Source organism: Cupressus sempervirens, chromosome 11, assembly GCF_028749045.1.
Source record: "Cupressus sempervirens isolate cs-2001-9-10 chromosome 11, ASM2874904v1, whole genome shotgun sequence".
Classification (NCBI taxonomy): Eukaryota; Viridiplantae; Streptophyta; class Pinopsida; order Cupressales; family Cupressaceae; genus Cupressus; species Cupressus sempervirens.
In genome coordinates this window covers 444,551,509-444,573,007 of record NC_143128.1, presented here as the reverse complement: position 1 = coordinate 444,573,007, position 21,499 = coordinate 444,551,509, and the positions used below count along the sequence as shown (strand labels likewise).

The following is a 21,499-nucleotide window of genomic DNA, read 5'->3' as shown; positions in this document are numbered from 1 at the left end:
AATTCAAAATAATAAGTTCACATACATTAACCTTCTTGAAAATTCAGAATTCTTGAAGAGATTACCGAGGTATTTAACAAACAAGATAGTTATCATGGAGGTGGCTAGACAATTTCTCTCCTATGACATAATTATGAAGAATAAACACAAGCCAAGAGCCAAATTCTCATACAATCCAGATGGCGAGGTGTGTCCTTCCCTAGCAACAATCGAGTCAACTGATGCGGAATTAGAATGGGCTAGGATTCTATGAATCAAGCCAGAATTTTGATCCCATGGATAAGATCAGGAATGCATATGGAAATAGACACATCCACATCCTAGACCTAGAGGATTATTGAGCCAATGCAAATAATGATTTCGATGTAAGGAAGAGAACATTTTCAAGGTTGACAACAGATGAGATCAGAAGGTATAAATGGGCGACGATTAGGGATCAATTGGAAGATAATGGAAATGTAGTTAGAAGAGACTACAATACCATCACAAACCATGAACTAGAATCAATTAATTGGGAGAAGGAGATGGATATTAACTTGGATACTTTGATGATCCCCGTTTTCTCCACACTCAACAGTGGTTGGATAGAAAGACCATAGAATTGACAAAAAGGGAACTGCATTTAACATATGATAAAATGAAGGATGTTGAGGAGATTGTGAAGGAGGAATCATTTGGACAACCTCAAGCATCTAGTGGAAAGAAAGTGGAACCTAGAAAGAGGAGGAAGAATATTACAAAGGTCCCACCAAGGGAAGCTTCAAAATAAAAAGGAATCAGAGTTGAGGAGCCACAGGTAAAGAGACAAGAGCGGGCAGCTCCTCCATCCAAAGAAAGTACCACTTCAGGACAAGGGAGGATTCTACAGTCCAAAGGAAAGGAAGTACATCAAGACATCACTTTTGAATTAGAAGATAGTATGAGTGAAAGTTCTCCAGGTTATTCACCTTCAAGTACCCCTAATTTAGGAGGAGGGTTCTCCCCTGTAAATGATGATAATGACATGATGGTTGACATCAAGGATTCTCCTCGAGATAGACAGATCTCACCTCTCAATCAGGAACCTAGAGAAAGTGTTGCAATCCTTTGAGTCGAGATTCAAAAGTAGGAGACCCAACCCAAGTGGGAAGAGGGTGCGGCACTAGATCGGTTATCGACTAACTTGTAGAATGAACAAAACACTATTGAAGCAGGACCAATCGATAACATTGAAGGTATTATTGGATTAGAATAGGATGAGATTTAGCTGACAGAGAGAATGGCATGGGTGATTAGAGATGACTCTGGGATCCACAAAGTCCAAATGCCATTCCAAAAACGAGAAAAGAAAAGAATGATATGCAACTTCAAAATTATGAGATAGTGGAGAATGATTTGGGGACCACTACAAAAGAGATAAGAGTATGAGGAGGCCAAAGAGGTCCTTGAGGCCATGAAGAAGAGAGTGGATAGAGAAATCGCAAAGAAGAACAAGTATAAGGAGGATAATCAAAGGTAGATAGCTTATTACAGGAATGCCCACAAACCAATTGAGCAAATAGATCACACAATTACACCACCACTCACTCTTGAGAGGGGAGACATTCATAGTATGAAGAATCATACTTCAAGACTCTCGATTTTGGGTGGATGAAGTTATACATGAAGGATTAGCATTCCTCCCAAGGTTAGCGGCGCAATTTCATGTACTCATATCACTCAAAGATAGATTTCATGCCTTCATTAGTCTTTGGAATGAATTTCAGCCTATCAGGGAGCTATAGGTTATGATGGATACTCCTGAGCGACTAATAGTAAAAGGAAAGGTGATCAAGGCAAGAAAGTGAGCAAACATAGAGGCATGGCACTTTACTTTGGCTCACAAGTTGGAGATTTTGGAGAAGACAAGGGGTGATACTACTCATCTTGGTATTTTAGTCCACAACATAGTTACAAATAAGGGATGATGCTACTCATCTTGGTATTTTAGTCCACAACATAGTTACAAATATTTCACACACCATTATAATTGTGTTCAATTTCAAGGGGTTCAACAGAGAAGGAGTAAACATAGACATTTTGAGTGAAAGACAGATCTTTTGGTGATGGGGAGAATGGTATCATCAAGAGGGAGACCTTGGAATGCCTCTCCTCTCTTAAGTCTCTCATGATTCAATGGAAGACCACGAAGCAAATTGGGAGAGTGTCATATTGGCCGCAAAGAACAAATGAATATAGTAGAGAAGAAGATGCACTATACACCTTCACCTCCAATGAATGAAGTCAGCAATGTGGTGTCTAGATTCGTCGAATTTGCAAAGAAAGAAAGAGATGATGGGGATATCATTTTGGATGGTAATTTGACGTGAGCCCATATGGCATCTATTTTCTCATTGGTTAGTTGTTTAGATGTCTAGTTTGGATTGGCCACACATTTGTGGCACCTTTTGATTTGTTTCTACTTTCATAATTTTATAATATGGTTTGTTTTGGGATGCTTGAATCTTATTGGTTGATAAGATGGAAACCCTAATTAGGGTTTGTAGGATTTAATTTGTGTCACTGATTCTCGTTTAATCTTGGTCGTTCATTGTATTTGAGTTCCCCATAGGTCTCTTCCTCTCATTTGTAAGGGAGATGTTGGAGAATTGTGCAAAGATATTGCTAAATTTATTCTAATTATCATTGTTGTGTTTTGCATGGTGATAGATGTGATCAGATTTGTGTTACTGCATGATTACCTTCATCCTCGTTTAGAATAAACTTTATTTCAAAGTTGTTTTCCATTTCAAGTTGTTGAGATAAAGTAGAATAGAGATTGCTTCAAGTGATTTAGTTTAGTTGAATGAAAGTAGTTGAGCATGTTCGCTTGCATGACTCAAACAAAACCAGCCCACTAGCTTCTTACGGATTGTAAGAGTGACTTGTGTGGTAAGCTGATGAATATTAATACTTAACTTCAATTACAATCAAGTCTTTAATTTGTATCCATTCGATGGGACTGGAGAGGAGATGTCAATGTGAAAACCATTTGAGTACACTTTAGAAGCTTGCACTAGGTGAGTCGAGTTGTTGATTCAGCTACATCTAGTAGAGTCTAAGTCATCCACACATCCTTGCATTCAAGCTTAGGAATAGAGGGAGTAGTCAAGTTTAAGTAAGCTAAGAAGACAACTGTTGAAACAAAAAAAAACAATATTTGCATTGCATGTTGAGAACCCATATCATTAGAAGTGCATTATCAAATCTTGAGAAACAACATAAATCCCCAGGTGTTTACCAGCAAATCACAACATGTCATTGAGAGAGTCTCCACGATAAACGAAACCTTAAAATTTTCGCACGATCTTACATCGCAAGCTTAGCATGAGGGATGACTTTATTCAAAAGAGGATTGGGTATTAAAAGAATCACTGCAGAACATTGAATATTTGATTCTGCAAGTTGTAGTGGAAAAAAACTCACATCAACAGGACTGTGAATTTATAAAGATTAAGAGTGCTGAAGTTGGTGATTGGAGGTATTCTGTGGAGTTATTCCAGCATAGTTGGTCTGACTGTCATCTTCATCAATCCACTGTGTGTATGACTGTCCATGAGGTTAGCAATTATAATGAGTGTAACTCTACTTTGTTAAGGATAAACATGTTCAATTATGACAGCAATATTGTTGAATCAAAATCCTATGTTTTTTATTTAATCATGATTAAAACTCTTGGAGTTCATTTATTTTTTATTGGTTTCATCGTAACTCTGCTTAAGCCATTACCAGTGGACACAAACCCACTTTGAACACTGGTTTATCTGCACTCTGGAGCAAACTGTTTGACTTAATGTCTGAAAACTAAACAATTGGAAAGTGTTAACAAAGGGCGAAGATTTCGGGAACAACAGGGGTAGCTCACTACAATTACGGTTCGGTCAGTATTGCTATTGTACAATGTAAACAGAACAAAGCTATCCCCTTTCAAATTATTGAATCCCTACTAAAAAAATTAAGAATTTAAACATTAAGTCACTTGGGCATAGTTGTTAAAAGATTGGACTTGACCGTCAAGGTTGCGGGTCTGGGACTTGGATGTAGAGGAATAGATTTTGGACAATACCATTTAGGGTTTTAGACCATTTTACGCCCTACAAATACGATAAAGAATATAAATGATTACCAGGAGTTGTGTAAAATCTGCTTGGTGTTGTTGGCGCTCAAGTGCAGAGAGTCGAGATTGTTCCTTCTTGGCAGCCTTCCTTTTCTCCTTGGCAGCCAAAACACGGGATCTTTGGAGTTGGGCTTTGGCATCTTCCTCCAATTTCTGGGCCTGTAATTCATTATAATATTGCTTGCGCAGTTCACTCACCTGCATTTTATAGTCCTTTCGAATCTTAACCAGTCTGGCCTGGGCAACGTGAGGATTGTCTGTGGGCTCCCAGGTTCCCCAATATGATGCAGCAGAGCTTGACCATTGGCGACACGATACGGGGCTCCTCAATAACAACTTCTCCACCACCACCTTTGCCAATGCCATTCTTCCTCTCCCTGTCCCTATGGGCAACGATAAAGATTTTGTCTGCAACCCCTACGAATTAAACAAGGACGCAATGGGTCTAGTTCCTGCCGATGGTACATGTGAATTTGAGAATTGGTTTTAGTAGAAGTCCATATGTGAATGGTAAACATTAGTTTTGAGACGTGGATATGTTTGTTTTGTTAGTTTTAGGATGTTATAAGTAGATAAGTAGGAGGAGATAATTTCCACACCAAGTCAAATTGTGATATTGCTGTTAGGATTTAATTATGTGATTTTGAGTCAAACTCATTGACCCATGTTTCATGAGCAGTGATTCAACATGAATCCATCTCTCATGAGAATAAAAGAAACACTTAGCACTCATTGGATCTAGGTGATGCTCATTGGGGTGAAGCATTGAGACTTCCCAGGAGGTCACCCATCCCAGTACTACTCTAGCTCGAGTGTGCTTAACTATGCAGTTTCCTCCATGATTAAACCCAAAGCTTGCAACCCATTTGCAAAACCTTCACCAAGTGTCGTGCCTTATGAACCATTCATTAGAAAGCCCTTTAAGCTCATCAATTGATAAGTAGGAGATAATTTTCGCAGCAAATCAAATTGTGATATTGCTATTAGGATTTAATTGTGTGATTTTGAGTCAAACTCATTGACCCATGTTTCATGAGATGTGATTCAACATGAATCCATCTCTCATGAGAATAAATGGAACACTTAGCACTCATTGGATCTAGGTGATGCTCATAGGGGTGAAGCATCGGGACTTCTCGGGAGGTCACCCATCCCAATACTACTCCAGCCTGAGCGCGCTTAACTGCGAAGTTTCCTCCGTGATTAAACCCAAAGTTTGCAACCCCATTTGCAAAACCTTCACCAAGTGTCATGCCTTATGAACCATTCATTAAAAAGCCCCTTAAGCTCATCAATTGATAAGTAGGAGATGATTTCCACAGCAAGTCAAATTGTGATATTGCTATCAGGATTTAATTGTGTGATTTTGAGTCAAACTCATTGACCCATGTTTCATGAGTAGTGATTCAACATGAATTCATCTCTCGTGAGAATAAATGGAACACTTAGCACTCATTGGATCTAGGTGATGCTCACATGGGTGAAGCATCGAGACTTCCTGGGAGGTCACCCATCCCAGTACTATTTTAGCTTGAGTGTGCTTAACTATGCAATTTCCTCCATGAATAAACACAAAGCTTGCAACCCCATTTGCAAAGCCTTAGCCAAGTGTCATGCCTTATGAACCATTCATTAGAAAGCCCCTTAAGCTCATAAGTTGATAATTAGGAGATAATTTCCACAACAACTCAAATTGTGATATTGCTATCAGGATTTAACTGTGTTTTGAGTCAAACTCATTGACTCGTGTTTCATGAGTGGTGATTCAGCATGAATCCATCTCTCATGAGAATAAATGGAATACTTAGCACTCATTGGATCTAGGTGATGCTCACAAGGGTGAAGCACCAAGACTTTCCAGACCCCTATGAGCATCACCTAGATCCAATGAGTGCTAAGTGTTCCAATTTGACTTGTTGTGGAAATTATCTCCTACTTATCTATTGATGAGCTTAAGGGGCTTTCTGAGAATAAATGGAACACTTAGCACTCATTGGATCTAAGTGATGCTCACAGGGGTGAAGCACCGAGACTTCCTGGGAGGTCACCCATCCCAGTACTACTTCAACCTGAGCGCACTTAACTACACAGTTTCCTCCATGATTAAACCCAAAGCTTACAACCTCATTTGCAAAACCTCCAAGTGTCATGCCTTATGAACCATTCATTAGAAAGCCCCTTAAACTCATCAATTGATAAGTAGAGAAGTCAAGTTGTGATATTGCTATTAGGATTTAACTATGTTTTGAGTCAAACTCATTGACCCATGTTTCATGAGTAGTGATTCAACATGAATCCATCTCTCATGAGAATAAATGTAACACTTAGCACTTATTGGATTTGGGTGATGCTCACAAGGGTGAAGCACCAGGACTTCTCGGGACCCTTGCGAGCATCACCTAGATCTAATGCATGTGAGCATCACCTAGATGCAATGAGTGCTAAGTGTTCCAATTTGACTTGTTGTGGAAATTATCTCATACTTATCAATTGATGAGCTTAAGGGACTTTCTAATGAATGGTTCATAAGACACGACACTTGGTGAAGGTTTTGCAAATGGGGTTGCAAGCTTTGAGTTTAATCATGGAGGAAACTTCGTAGTTAAGCATGCTCAGGCTGGAGTAGTACTGGGATGGGTGATCTCCTGGGAAGTCTCGGTGCTTCACTCTTGTGAGCATTGCCTAGATCCAATGAGTGTTAAGTGTTTCATTTATTCTCGTGAGAGATGGATCCATGTTGAATCACTACTCATGAAACATGGGTCAATGAGTTTGACTCAAAATCACATAGTTAAATCCTAATAGCAATATCACAATTTGACTTGCTGTGAAAATTATCTCCTACTTATCAATTGATGAGCTTAAGGGGCTTTCTAATGAATGTTTCATAAGGCACGACACTTGGTGAAGGTTTTGCAAATGGGGTTGCAAGCTTTGGGTTTAATCATGGAGGAAACTTCATAGTTAAGCATGCTCGGGCTAGACTAGTATTGGGATGGGTCACCTCTTGGGAAGTCTCGGTGCTTCACCCCTGTAAGCATCACCTAAATCCAATGAGTGCTAAGTGTTTCATTCATTCTCATGAATTAGTACTCATGAAACATGGTTCAATGAGTTTGAATCAAAATCATACAATTAAATCCTGATAGCAATATCACAATTTGACTTGTTCTAGAAATTATCTCCTACTTATCAATTGATGAGCTTAAGGGGCTTTCTAATGAATGGTTCATAAGGCACAACACTTGGTGAAGGTTTTTCAAATGGGGTTGCAAGTTGTGGATTTAATCATGGAGGAAACTCTGTAGTTAAGCACGCTCAGGCTAGAGTAGTACTGGGATGGGTGACCTCTCGGGTAGTCCCAGTGCTTCACCCTTGTGAGCATCACCTAGATCCAATGAGTGCTTAGTGTTCCATTCATTCTCATGAGAGATGGATTCATGTTGAATCACTACTCATGAAACATAGGTCAATGAGTTTGACTCAAAATCACACAATTAAGTCCTGATAGCAATATCACAATGTTATAAGTATGTAGCTATTTGTATTGAAGGTTATTTTTTATCATAATTTATAGTTTTATTTTACAATAATTTATGTTGCATTTTTTGTTGTTATAAATACCTTTTAACCTTTTGCTTTCTAGAAATTTCCATAGTCCTCTATAGATAGAGGCATATGCAATCGATCAATTTAAAATTTTGAAAAAAAAGTCCATAGTTACAATTTTCTTCCAATTTGCTACTAGTCAAAAATAAATATATTTTTATGAACTATTTCAAACATAATATATATAAAATTATAGTTGCAAAAAGTAATTAAGTAATAAATTGTTCTGATTAGACAAACAAATGAATAAGTTGCATATATTTTTAGGAATTATTTCAAATATAATATATATGAAAAACTTTATAGTTGCAAAAAGTAATTGAATAATAAATTGTTCTGATTGGACAAACAAATGAAAAAGTTGCATTCCCTATTGTAGCACAAAACAACCAATCAAATTGTCAATAAATATATTTTGTTGAATTATTTTCAATACAATAATTATTGAAAGTTTATAGTTCAAAAAGTTGAATAATAAATTGATCTTATTGGACAAACAAATTAAAAAGTGGAAGTGTATTGAATGTTGTAGTTTCCTGCCTATGGTAGGAACTAACAGTCAAGGTTGATTTAGTTTCCATCACTAAGTTAATTTTTACGAGCGACCAACAACCATGGTAGGGAAGTAAAATTCGTCCTCCAAATCTTTAGTTTTGGTTCTTAATGTTTGAAGGATTAAGAAAAGCTGAGAGCATTGGATTATTAGCAATTTTATTTTTTTTAATTTATAGAATATAAGTAATATATTTCTATATTTTTAAAATATATATTAGTACATATATCTTAAATATTTTTTTCTAAAGATATCTCTATAGATCTACTAGAAAATTATTAAAATTTAATTTACTACATCCATAATTATTTATATTTCCTTATCTCTATTTTATTTGCATTAACTTAAGTTTTTAATTTAATTTCTAAAAAAAATGATATTTATTTGCAAAGATTATAATGTTAACAAATATTTTATGTGGTGTTTATAAGTATATTGTGTTTATAAAAAAATATAAATTTGACATGCAAATAGTTGTCAAATTTAATCTAGAAAGATTAACACATTCACACCATCCTACTCCACCCTTTCTCCCATTGTGGAATGCTTATCTGCATTAATAAAGTATGTAGAGGGATATCAAATTCTCTCTCTCTCTCTCTCTCTCTCTCTCTCTCTCTCTCTCTCTATATATATATATATATATATATATAAAATTAGATTTTTGTGTAGAGGCACTCAACCATAAAGATATCCTATGAAGTTAAAGTGACTAATGTTTTCATGTGTCTTTCTTCGAATTAATATGACCTTGAAAACTATGTAGAAAACTTTTGACCTATAGTTTTATCAATCTCATTATAATAATAAAAAATATTACATCAACTCTATTTTGGGATTAAGTCTATTATTTTATTAATCAACAATTTTGCTAAAAAAGTGTTGTTTGTAGGTGGTATTTAGACAACAACTTACATGCATCACCTATGCTTCGACATCTCTCACGCATATAGACACATATGGTGAAAGTTGCTGGAAGATATAGATTTTAGTATGAATTCTTCTTCCACATTGAAGCTTTACTTTTAATAATGTGCATTGAATCTATCCTCCTCTGATCCCTTTGTCAATTTGAGAAACAGAATGTTATGATTCATTGTTGTCTATCAAATTGCAACACAACAGGAGGTTATAGAAGAGAATGAATTTGCATTTCTAAGTATAATATCTAACCAAAATGATTTCATCTCATAAAAGTGGTGATTTCTGCATAGTGTAGAGGCTAGTGATATACTTTTGTGAGGGAAGGAAGGATCTTGCTAATGGTTTGAAGGCATTGGCACTTCTTGAGCCATTGCATTTATTTTAAATTTTGAAGGGACATTTCCAAAAAACTATATGTACTTACTTTGAAGCTTCAATTTTGCATAGGCCATATGGTAGGTGTACACTAAAAAAGTGCACTTCTCTAAACCCTTCTATCCAAGATATCTCATAGATTGGAACACTAGAATGTTGACTTAGAGCTCCCTATCCATGAAGTGCAAAGGTGTATTTTTGAGTATAGGAAGAGCTCTTAGTTGAGCTTTAGAGACATAACCCTTGCTAGTAAACCATGAAATGGGAGATTCCTTATACAAGAGCAAGAATTCAAGTGTCCAAAGGAACTCTCAATCATGCAATGCAAGAAATGAACTAAGCTAGAATGAAATGCACAATGCAACTAGATTAAGCAAGGTGAGCATATTACAACCATTGCTAATTAGACTATGTGAACTATACCATGCCAAAGGAAATTAAGCTATTATAAATGAATCTAAGCTAAGATGGAGTATGCAACAATGAGGCAAGAAGCAAGAAGTTCTCTACAAGTGCTCTCAAGAAAACATGTCAACAAACTTGCAACATACTCAAAAATTGGATCCTTTGAGAAGGAGAGAGCTCTCTCTTTTAAAGATAAACAAACGATTGAGATCAAGATCAAGAAGTGGAAAATCAAGGGTGGGAGTTGACTTTTGGCATAATCCATATGCAAGATCAAGTCAACCAATGAGAAGGGGTTGACTTTTCATGTGAGACAAAGTATTTTCTTTTAATTTGTAAATAGGAAAAAGACTTTATGTGTGCACATTGAGTGGGTTAGAAGAATGGAGTCTTTTATTTAATTAAAAGGGGACATATTATTTTAATCAAATATGGACTTAGGATATTGTAGTCAAACTATAGGTTAAATAAAAAAAAATTAATATTTAGCAATTTGGCCTAGGTAAATGATTAAACAATTTAGCCAAAATGCTGAGAAGGGGGTTAATACTCTAGATGACCATTTTTAGGTGATTACATTTTCCCATCTTTGACTGATGTGTGATCAATCTAGGAATACATGATGTCAAATAATACAGGAGCCAAGTAGTAGCAATAGATAGAGATATCTGATTCTGAAGAACAAAATGCAGAATGAGATAGCAAGTCCTAAATGCACAGCCTGGTAACAATAGTACTGAACACTAGGAGCAAGATGATATCAAAACTCAAGAAGAGTACTAACATCAAGAAAATTAGATAGATCGAAAGCAACTAAAAGAAACAAGTGTATGCATATGAGAAATAAACAATTATGCCAAGCAAACAATGATAGAGTATTTCTTCCCTCTCGAGATCGAAACTAAAATCAGGTAAAGGGAATGTAGAAATAAGCTAGATATGAGAAAATTGAGATATAGCAAAGTTTATGATGACATATATGTGGTTAGAACCAAAGAGTGACCATAAGGAAGTGATAGAATGCCCTGGTTTGACTAGACTTGACCAAGAAGGATAAAGTATGCAAATTAGGTCAAATCAAGTAGAAAGATGATTCATAAGAGAAAGGTGTGGATTGAAGTTGGTAAAAAGTGTATAAATGATGAATACATGGAGAAATGAAGATGCCCTAGTGAATATTTGAAGATTAGACCTCAAAAGGTCAGTTAATTGCATAGAAGAAGGTAGAATTTTAAAATGTGATTTTGACCATCAAGGTGAACTCAGATTTCGATTTTGATCTCGAAAATGAATAAAAGTTAGGTAAGGTCAAAAAGAATAAATAAGAGATCTAAAGGGTAGATAGATGTGATCAAAAGATCAACCCCTTGTGATCACAGGTATAGAAGAAGCAAGAAAGTGGGTGTAATCGACAAGGAATGAAAGACATGATTGAAAGACAAAATGAGAAAAGATGAATGCAGTTAGTTGATGTGTCCATGAAAGATGAAGAGAGCTCTCTCTCCATATGAAAATGAAATACTAAGCTAGAATGATCCTATAATGCAAAATAGTATGCAAAATGGTTTACTTGCAAGTGACACAAAATATTTAGACTCTAATTTTATCATTGAGCATTATTAAGGACATCGCAAGATCATACAATCATCACTACTATAACTATGAGGATTTGAATATGAACTATGTTAGAGAGGTATGTGGGAATCCAACCTAAGCATTAGAGACATGTAGGTCAAGATAGCTAATGCATTTCAAATTCTCTAAGTTTAGTATAGCAAGATTACACATGTATCGGTCTTGTGAAAATAGATAAGGATGATACATTATAGGTCCAAAGTGTCAAGTAGGACAAGCATGAATGCTCTCAACACCTTAGACTAACAAGGTATACCCACAAGCAGGAAACGAGTAAAACATGTCCCATGCCCCCAGTCTTCTAGTCCATGACATTCTCAAAGGACTATTAGGGAGGGAACACTCAGCAAAGAAATCATCATAAACAACACACAAAGAAGATAAAGTTAATCATATCTTAGCAAGTTTAGTGTTTAAGTGTGTGTATGTCACATGGCCATTTCTTGAGAACTCTTATCTGAGAGTGAGGAATATTGTAGCCTCCTAGAATATAGGTAAGCTTTCTGAAAAGTGTTGAAAAACACTCGATGTCAAGGGGGTAGTGTTGAGAAACATTATTTTGCATGAGTTTCCAAAGAAACCCTAACACACAAGAAGACTCTGATAAGCTAAGCAGTCGTGCCCCCGCGAAGAGGACAAGACAAAATTCCTAGCTAAGAAATGTGTTGTGGAGTGAATGAGTGAGACTAATAAACATAGGTGTTAGGGTCTCAAGTAGTGTTCATTTCTAGGTTTTCACCACTTGGTAGGTTATTTAAGGACTTCTTTCAATTTTTTTGCACTTTTGAATTTTTTTTTTGTTGATATGTCAAAGCACCTATTGCTAGGTTTTCACTAGGATGATCATTTTTTTCAAGACATTTTATGCTTTTTAGGATTTTTTCAAGATCATAAGATATATACAGAAAGATGAGACCAAAGAACGTTAGGCATAGAACTTTTTCAAATGTAGAATGTTGATATGCTTAGCAAGTTGTTCCTCTTCAGGTGTAGAGAGTTGATATGCACTGATCCAAACATTGTTGTAACAATGTAAGGATCCAACTAGTTAGGTTGTTGCCTATTTGTCAATTTTTGGGGTTCTCTCAAAGAACAAGTTCATCCACTCAGAATTCTCGAGGATGGACCTCTTTTGTAGGTAGTAGACATCTTTTTCCAATAAGTCCTCATGTGGTCAAAAGGAGCTTTGCAGTGCTCATCAAGGGTTTCTAGCTCATGTATCCTCATAGCTCTATAGTCTTCATCAGTTATTAACCCATTTAGGGAGACTCGTAGTGAAGGAATCTCGACTTCTAGGGGTAGGACAACTTTAGAACCATAAACTAATGAAAAAGGTGTAGCTCCTATAGGAGTGTGTATAATGGTCACGTAAGCCCATAGTGCTGGATTGATCTGTAGGTGTTTGCTATGTGTAGGATCTTGAACAGTGTCTTGTTAGAGGCCTTAGCTTGGTTGTTCACTTGGGGATATTATATTGAGGACAAGTGTTGTTTGATCTTCAATTTCTTAAAGAGTTGTTTTAGGTCCTTATTTTTGAATTGTCCTCCATTATCGATAAGAATGGAGGATGGGATGTCGTAGGGACAAATAATGTGGTTGAAAATAAACAAGGCAACATGTTTGCCTATAAAAACAGATAAAGGTACAACTTCAACCCAGTTTGTAATGTATTCATTCATTCTAATAATGTATTTGTGTCCACTAGATGAACTTAGATGAATCTTTCCTACCAAATCAAAGGCCCACTACTAAAAAGGCCAATATGTAATAGAAGGTATAATCTCATGTCCAATAGCATGAATTAAGTTACCATGTAGTTGACATTTCTTGCAATATTTGGCATATATAATGGCGTCAGCCTGCATGGTTGGCCAATAGTAGCCCACCCTAAGTAGTTTTCAATCAAGTGCAAGGTTATTAGAGTGTGCCCCACAAATGTTGTTGTGGACTTCGGCCAATACCTTTTTGGATTCTTTTAGTTCTAAACACCTAAGAAGTGTTCCATCTAGACCTTTCCTATACAAATCACTAGAGACAAGAGTATAGTGGGAGGCATTTCAGAGAAATTGGCATTTTTGATTTTGAGTGAGATTTTCAGGATTTATCTAATCAAACAAGTAGGAGAAAATGATGGAGTAATGTGAGGAGTTATGATGGACAACAATGTAGATTACATGATTTTTAGAGGAGTCATATGTGAGGTGGTGTAATTATTCCACCAAGAACTCAAAACGTGATTCATGTTCTAGTAATTGAAGAATAGATGCTAGAGTGGCCATAACATCTACAACCTTATTTTCCACCCTAGGAATTTGTTGGAATGTCATAAATGTAAAGTAATTTCATAGGGCATCAATCAATTTATTGTATGGTACAAGTTTGTCATATTTGGTTTGATAATCATTATTAGCTTGGTTAATAACAAGATGAGAGTCTCCATAGATGTGCAGCTTCATGATCCTCCATTCTAAAGCCATTTTAATCCCATTAGTTAAGGCCTCATACTCTACTATATTATTGGTGCATGGCAACAAGAGTTTGTAGGACTTAGGGATTATATACCCATGAGGGGTGACAAATAGGATTCTCGCACTAGCTCCATTCTGGGTGTGAGAGTTGTCAAAGAAAATATTTCATGTTCTTTTAGTGACATACATGATGGAAGCATCAGGAAATTCAATCTGCATATGAGTGGTATCTTTCAATGGAAAATCAACAAGTTGATTAGTTATGGCTTGCCCCTTGATAGCTTTGCGTTCGACGTACTAAATGTCAAATTTGGAGAGAACCATCATCCATTTAGCAAGATGTCTGGTAAGTGCAACTTTACTTAGTAGATATTTAAGTGGATCAATTTTTGCAATAAGGTGCATTGTATGGGCAAGCATATAGTGCGTAAGCTTTTGGAAGTCAAATACTATTGCAAGGCAAGCCTTTTCAATGTTGTGGTAATTCATTTCATAAGACACCAAAGTGCTATTGTTGTAGTATATGGCTCATTCCTTTCCATTTCTCGTCATTTTGTGCTAATAGTGCTCCTAGGGAAGAATCTATAGTTGAGATATATAGTATCAAAGGTTTTCTTGTTATAAGTGGCTTCAATATTGGTGGTTTGGCCAAATACCCTTTGATTTGATCTAAGATTTGTTGGCATTCCTCATTCCAAATACATGTGTAGCCTTTGTGCAAGTTCTTATTGAAGGATTATGCTCGATCAACTAGCTAAGATATGAATCTCCTAATGGATTGAAGATGTACCTGAAGACTTCTTAATTGATCAATATCCCTAGGAGGAGGCATTTCCATAATGGCTTGCACCTTTTCTAGATCAACTTCAATGCCTTTAATAGATATGATGTATCTTAGTAATTTTCCTAATGTGACGCTTAAAGCACACTTTTGGGATTCAACCCAAGCTGAAATTATTCCATGTAGTCTAATATCAAACTCAAGTCATTGAGATGTGTATCTCTTTTTTTGGATTTGGCCATGGTGTCATCAACATAGTCCTACATATTTTTATGCATCATGTCATAGAAGATAGTGGTCATGGCCCTTTGGTAAGTGGCTCCTACATTCTTTAACCCAAATGACGTGACATTCCAATAGAAAGTACACCATGCACATGTAAAGGCCATTTTTTCCTGATCTCCAGGGGTAATTTTGATTTAATTGTATCCTAAGAAGCCATCCATTAAAGAACACATTTCATAACCCGAGTTCATGTCCACTATCATGTCTATGTTAGGAAGTGGAAAATTATCCTTAGCGCATGCTTTGTTTAAGTCTCTAAAATTGGTGCACACATGGATGGACTTGTCATCTTTGGACGCAGGTACAATTTTGGAGATCCACTCTGCATAGTCAATAGCTCAGAAGAAGTTTGCACTTAAGAGGTTTTCTAGTTTTGATTTAACCAAGAGAGCAACATGTGCATGCATTTTTCTCAACTCTTGCTTGACAGACTTGACACCAAGATAAATAGATAGGTGATGTATAATTAGATTTGTCTGAAGGCCAAGCATATCCTAATAGGTCCATGCGAAGTTGGTCTCTTTTTCTTCAAAGAACCTAGTGAATGTCTCCTTTTCTTCCATTGATAGTGATTGAGTAACATGAATGATTTGGGGGGACTCTTATGTACCTAGATTAATAGGTTGTTTTGGTTCGATCAGAACGAGTGATCTATCCTGAAAATAGCTTGGTAGACTACCAAGTACCTCATCTTTAGGTGTCTCAAAGAGGTTTTTACTTTTAGATATGTCTTTATTTTTACTTTTTTGGGGTTCAAACACTGCCACAAAGTGGTTTTTGCCATCTAAATGCTTCTTTTCTTTCTCTCTTGATTTTGTGACTAAGGTACTTGATATCTATTTCTATCATGTTAACCATGGGTTTTCTGGTGGAAGATATCATAGGTTCGATGGCATTGAGGTAGTAAGTGATCTCATAATCATTCTGAAAAGATGGTAGTTTTGGTCTTTCATGTTGAGCAAACCAATCTACGAGATTAGGGTGGATCAATGAGAGGAAAGTGGAGGCTTCAAGTTTTTTGATATGGAAGGATTCATCTCTAGTGACACGAGAGATTGAGCCTATAGTGAAATTTCCAAAGGAATCCAAATCAGGAATAGACCTAGAGGGATCAATGTGATCCACTAAAGCAGATTGCAAACCAAACTCGTCAAACCCTAGACTAGACTCATCAACTACGTTTGGTTGGGTAGCATAAGCATGGATTTCATCCACTCCTAATTCACAAAATGCATCTGAGAGACATTCCCATTCGCATTCACCAGAATTTGTACTCTAGTTCTGGGCTATCAAGTGAGCAATGTATTCTCTTATCCTCCCTCTATTAGGATCTTTATGATTAGATTCATCTAATTCCTATTATCTAGAGGTAGAAGCCTCAGAATCATTATGAGTGACCATTAGTTCTTCTCCCCAAAGGAGAGAAGTAGGAGGCATAAAATCCTCTTCTTGTAGAATGATAAAAGCAAAGGGTGGATCATCATCCTTTGATTCACTAAACATGGGAGCCCTTCTATCAAACCTTGGTAATTCATTTTCTAGCCCAAAGCCTAGGCCAACAATATCTTTGGCTTTGCAACCCTTAGTATGACTTAAGGGTTCTACAAGAGATTTCTTATCACCAGTTAAGGACCCTTGGCCATGATAGCCCATGTTTTTTAGAAATTTGTAGCCCTTTCCATAACGCTTAGGAGAAATAGGAGTAGTGACCGTAACTTCCTCTACATCTTCCTCTTCCTTATAAATTGAATCTCTTATAGCTTGATCCTCTTTTTCTACTTCTAAGGGAAAAGATGACTGAATAAAGTTACCAAAAATGGTCATAGCAAAAGCTGAGGTCTTCAATTTTTGAGAATGTTTCCCATAAGATCAAGGAGAAACCAGTAGAGAAACAATGGAGTCCAAAGTGTACTCACCCATACCAAGGCTCATCATTTTCAATTTCTATGCACACTTCTAGAGAGATGGTTTGAGCCCATAGGAAGAGCGATTGTGAGCAACTAGCATTTCAATGGCAAACAATTTGTTGATAGACATTAAATTATCTCTTGGGATAATTATCTCTGTACCATTGAAGGGAATATTTATACATTGATGGTACATTGATGACACTACTTGCATGTCATGGATCCAAAGTCTTCCTAGCAACAAATTATATGTCAGTGGGATGTCTAAAACTTGGAAGACTACATCTTTTTCAATAGGACCCTCATGAATCGACAACATAATAGGGCATATGCACTGAGTTGTGGTGCCAAAAAGGTGACAACAAATTTTTTTTTTCCTATTTTAAACAGCGCGTACGCGCTATAGCGCGCACGCACTATAGCGCGTGTGCGCTATAGTGCTTTCTAAAAAATAAAAAGTATGTATAATGGGCTGCAAACCCGCAACCCATCATTTTCATTACCATTTTCTTTTACTCCTACAGCGAGCAGCACGTACACGAGTTGAAGACTCAACATTTGCACCACCATTTGCCAAAATGCCTCCTCGTCGACAAAATCCAAGACCACAAGCGCACCCACGATGATGCCGTAAGTGATATAAACCTAACTTTGCATTGTTTGATATATTTTTCATATTTTTTTGTAAGTTTTTTATATTCTTTTGTAGGGTTTTTACAAATTTCATTTAGATTTGTTTATTTATTTGAATTTCAATTGATTTTTTATCAGGAAATGTTCATAATCAACCAGAAAATCCACAAGAACATCAAAACCCTCAAGAACCCCAAAACCAAAACCCTCCTCAAGAAGAACAAATTCCACAACCCGAACCAATTGCAAGACCTCCACTAGGCACACAAGAAAATCTAAGAAATGAAATAGAGAGAGGCAAAACTGAATTAGAAGGAATCATTGCTCAGTTGAAAGAATCCGGACAAACCAATCCAATGAGGGCTCAATTGGCATCATCCCTCGAATCCATTAACACTCAGATAGCCTCAGTTAGTGGTCAGTTAGATATTTGGCGGGCTAAGAGGGATGGACAAAAAAGATTTTATGCAAATAAATTGTCATATGAAGATGTTAAAAAAAAGGAAATACCAAAAGGTAGTATATGTGCATTATTTAGAAAACCCAGTGAGCAAAATACTATTAGAGAGGGTACTAAACGATTCCCCATCCATTGGTGCATACATGATGCTATTAGAAATAATTTTTGGGATAGATGGTGGATGGTTTTTGATGCCCCTCCTTGCAACAATCACGAGGTCCCCGTGTATTTTTTGAAGAAATTATATTGTGAGTTTGTCCTTGGGGAGATCCCCAATTATTTTGATATGTTAGACTCCCAGGGTAGAGGTGGGGGGTCATCATTTGAGAGGCCCGGAGCACGTCATGACCCTAATGTAGTTAGGGCACTCGTGGTCCATCCACAACGTGAGCATGTGATTATTCCTTCAGTTGTGAAGGAACATGTAGAGGTCAACACTCTAGGGACCATTAATGCTTTGACACAGACCCTCATCCATTCCATGAGCCCATTAGTTGAGGGGGATCCTTCTATACGTCGTGGTCACATGTGCACTTCATGTGGATCCCTATGCACATTTGGCACTCATGTCGGAGATGGTGCAGATGATGGGCTTGTCACCGATCAGTTCCTGAATGAGACATTTGGCATTGACACACAGGTAAATTACTAATTTGATCACATTTCATAGGTATAGTGAATGATTAATTAATTAGGATTTATTGACATTGTTCAAAATTTAGGGTCAAAGTGTTCCTGGGCCTAGCAGTGATCCTCCAGGCCCATTTTTTATCCCTTCGACGAGTCCTGAGGTATGTATCAATTTAATCATTTTAATTAATACATATATTTATTACGTAATCATATTAAGGATTGACCAAAAAAAATATGCATGTGCATCAGTTCTCCACAGGACCCTCAACCTTTACCACAGATGCAGAGTAGAGACATCATACGAGCTTCACACAGGTACAGTTGTTTCATGTTAATTTAATTCATTTGATTATATTTATTCCATGTTTCATGTTAGATATAATGTGTATTGTATGACGTGCATCTCGTGATGTCGGACACACCTCCTCATCTACGACAGTCTGTTGATAGTGGAGTGGCCGCAGCTGTGGCTAGCTCACAGCCACTGACGGAGGTATGAAAGAATTTTCTTCATTTTAGTTGTTGTTTATAATAGTTAATCTCAAAATTTCTAATGTTATTTATAAGTGATTATATTTATTGAATTGTTGTAGGGTCTTGTCACGCCTGATCGTCCACGAGCATTTGAGGTGGACTTACAGAGTGACTATTTGTTGGCGGTAAGAAAATAATTGATTTTGTGAGTACATATATTTGATTTCAACGTATAATAAATATTGATTCATATCTACTTTCTTTGTATTAGTTGGACCTGAAGAAGAGCCTCAACAAGAGGTCAAGTGAGCGTGTCGGGAAGGCCCCGTCATCTCCACTGTCTCCCTCCACACGACGACAGAGGACGTCGAGAGACTTGTTTCCTTCCCCTCGTGGGAAGGAAAAGATGTAGTTGAGATATTTGATACATACATATATATATATATATATATATATATATATATATATATATATAGAGAGAGAGAGAGAGAGAGAGAGAGAGAGAGAGAGAGAGAGAGAGAGAGAGAGACTTGTTTCCTTCCCCATGTATATATATAGGCATCTGAGAGACATATTCGATACACATTTGATGTACATATGACATTCTATATTTGATGTATGACATTATTGGTTAATATATGATATGTTTGTTCATATACGACATTATTGGTTATCATAATATATTATGTGTTTGTTAATGTATATGACATTATTGGTTATCATTTTATATTATATGTTTGTTCATGTATGACGTTAAATTAGATATGTTCGTGTATGACATTAAATTAGATATGTGCATTTATGAAATTAAATTCAATTGCTAGAGAGTTTCCATTATGTCTACCAACTAGTAGATGTTCTTTTTTGCTTTATTAGTATTTCTCAAAAACTGCAAAGAAGCTGTTTCTGGTAGTATCTACTATAGTCCTACTCAAATATGTTTTCAAAAATACTTAGTATGGCAAAGAAATGTCTATGGAAAGCTTGTCAAATAGGATATTAAAGAACTAAATGTGGATAGTCATTAGTACCCATCAATAAGAACACAAACATCTTTCTCAAGCAAGCCATATGACATTAGCAAGTAATTTATAAATTTCCTTTGCAAATAACTAGAAGATGCTATGAATCTTAATACAGAGTTAATCATGAACTCATTATTCCATCCAAGAATCATATATCACCCTAAGCCAATTAACCGACAAGATAAAAATTAATTCAATTTCAACAAAATTTTGAGTATAACAAGCATCTTAGGGATTCTTACAAGAATTAACACGATGTTCACAAGAGCATTACAAGTTCTTGTAATGCTATTTCACATATTGTAATCATATTCAGTTTTGAATGGCCATTTGTGTTACAAGCATAAATGTTCTTTAAGGTCTTTTAATTCTAGACATGAATTTTATTATGAAGCTTTTTTATGACAACCCACTGAATGCATATATTGTTGTTCCACATTATGCTAATTTGACTTTCATTGGTTGATTTGGGTCTAGACATGACGTTATTCAATACCTTTTTTATATATTATTTTTTTGTAGTGAGGTTCTGGCCTGAATGAATGTATTAATCATCGAAGTTGTGAACCTTGGTCGAGATCCTTACAAATATATTTTCAAATTGGACCTCAAATAGTTTTCTCAGTCACCCCCTGTACACAAATACTTAAATTGTAGTTAATTACAAAATTAATACTGAATTAACACAAGTTTAATTGAGAAGTATTATGTACCTCAATAGGCTAGATTATTATTGACCGGGAAGCTTTATCTTAGAGCAGTTGGTTTCCTAAATCTTTAGCACAATGATAGTCTTATGGAATGTGGAATTAGGTCTGCTAGCTAAGGAACGTTCTTTAAAAGGTAGAGGAAACTCAAGACTCACATGTTTCCAATCAATATAAATGTTTAAATCGCTTCTCTAATTTTTTCTATTTATGATCTTCTTCAAACTTAACTTTCTAAATGCATTGATGGGGAAATAAAGATCTTCTAGGAACTAAAGGCTAATCATGTTTAATACTTACAATTCTCTGTTTTTATCTAATAATTTAAAAAAGATTGTACAAGTGTTTTCAAAGAGCAACACTTGTCACTAACATCATAAGAAGGAATATCCAAGGAGTCTTACCATTGATCCCCCACCACCAAATTCAAGAGAAAACAAAATTCCACTACTAAAGAGATAGTAACAATGATCATCCCTAGTCTCTCCCT

At 36.2% G+C, this 21,499-nt stretch overlaps 1 protein-coding gene across 1 annotated transcript in view; it reads right to left on the bottom strand.

Annotated features, from left to right (window-relative positions):
- Nucleotides 1-4,654, bottom strand: part of LOC149530334 (uncharacterized) — a 57,508-nt gene extending 52,854 nt beyond the window's left edge. The window contains exon 1 of the mRNA XM_089810437.1: nucleotides 4,145-4,654. Within this exon, the coding sequence (XP_089666563.1) occupies nucleotides 4,145-4,501 (357 nt within the window). The 5' untranslated portion in view covers nucleotides 4,502-4,654. The remainder of the gene's footprint in view (nucleotides 1-4,144) is intronic.
- Nucleotides 4,655-21,499: the final 16,845 nt, after the last annotated feature.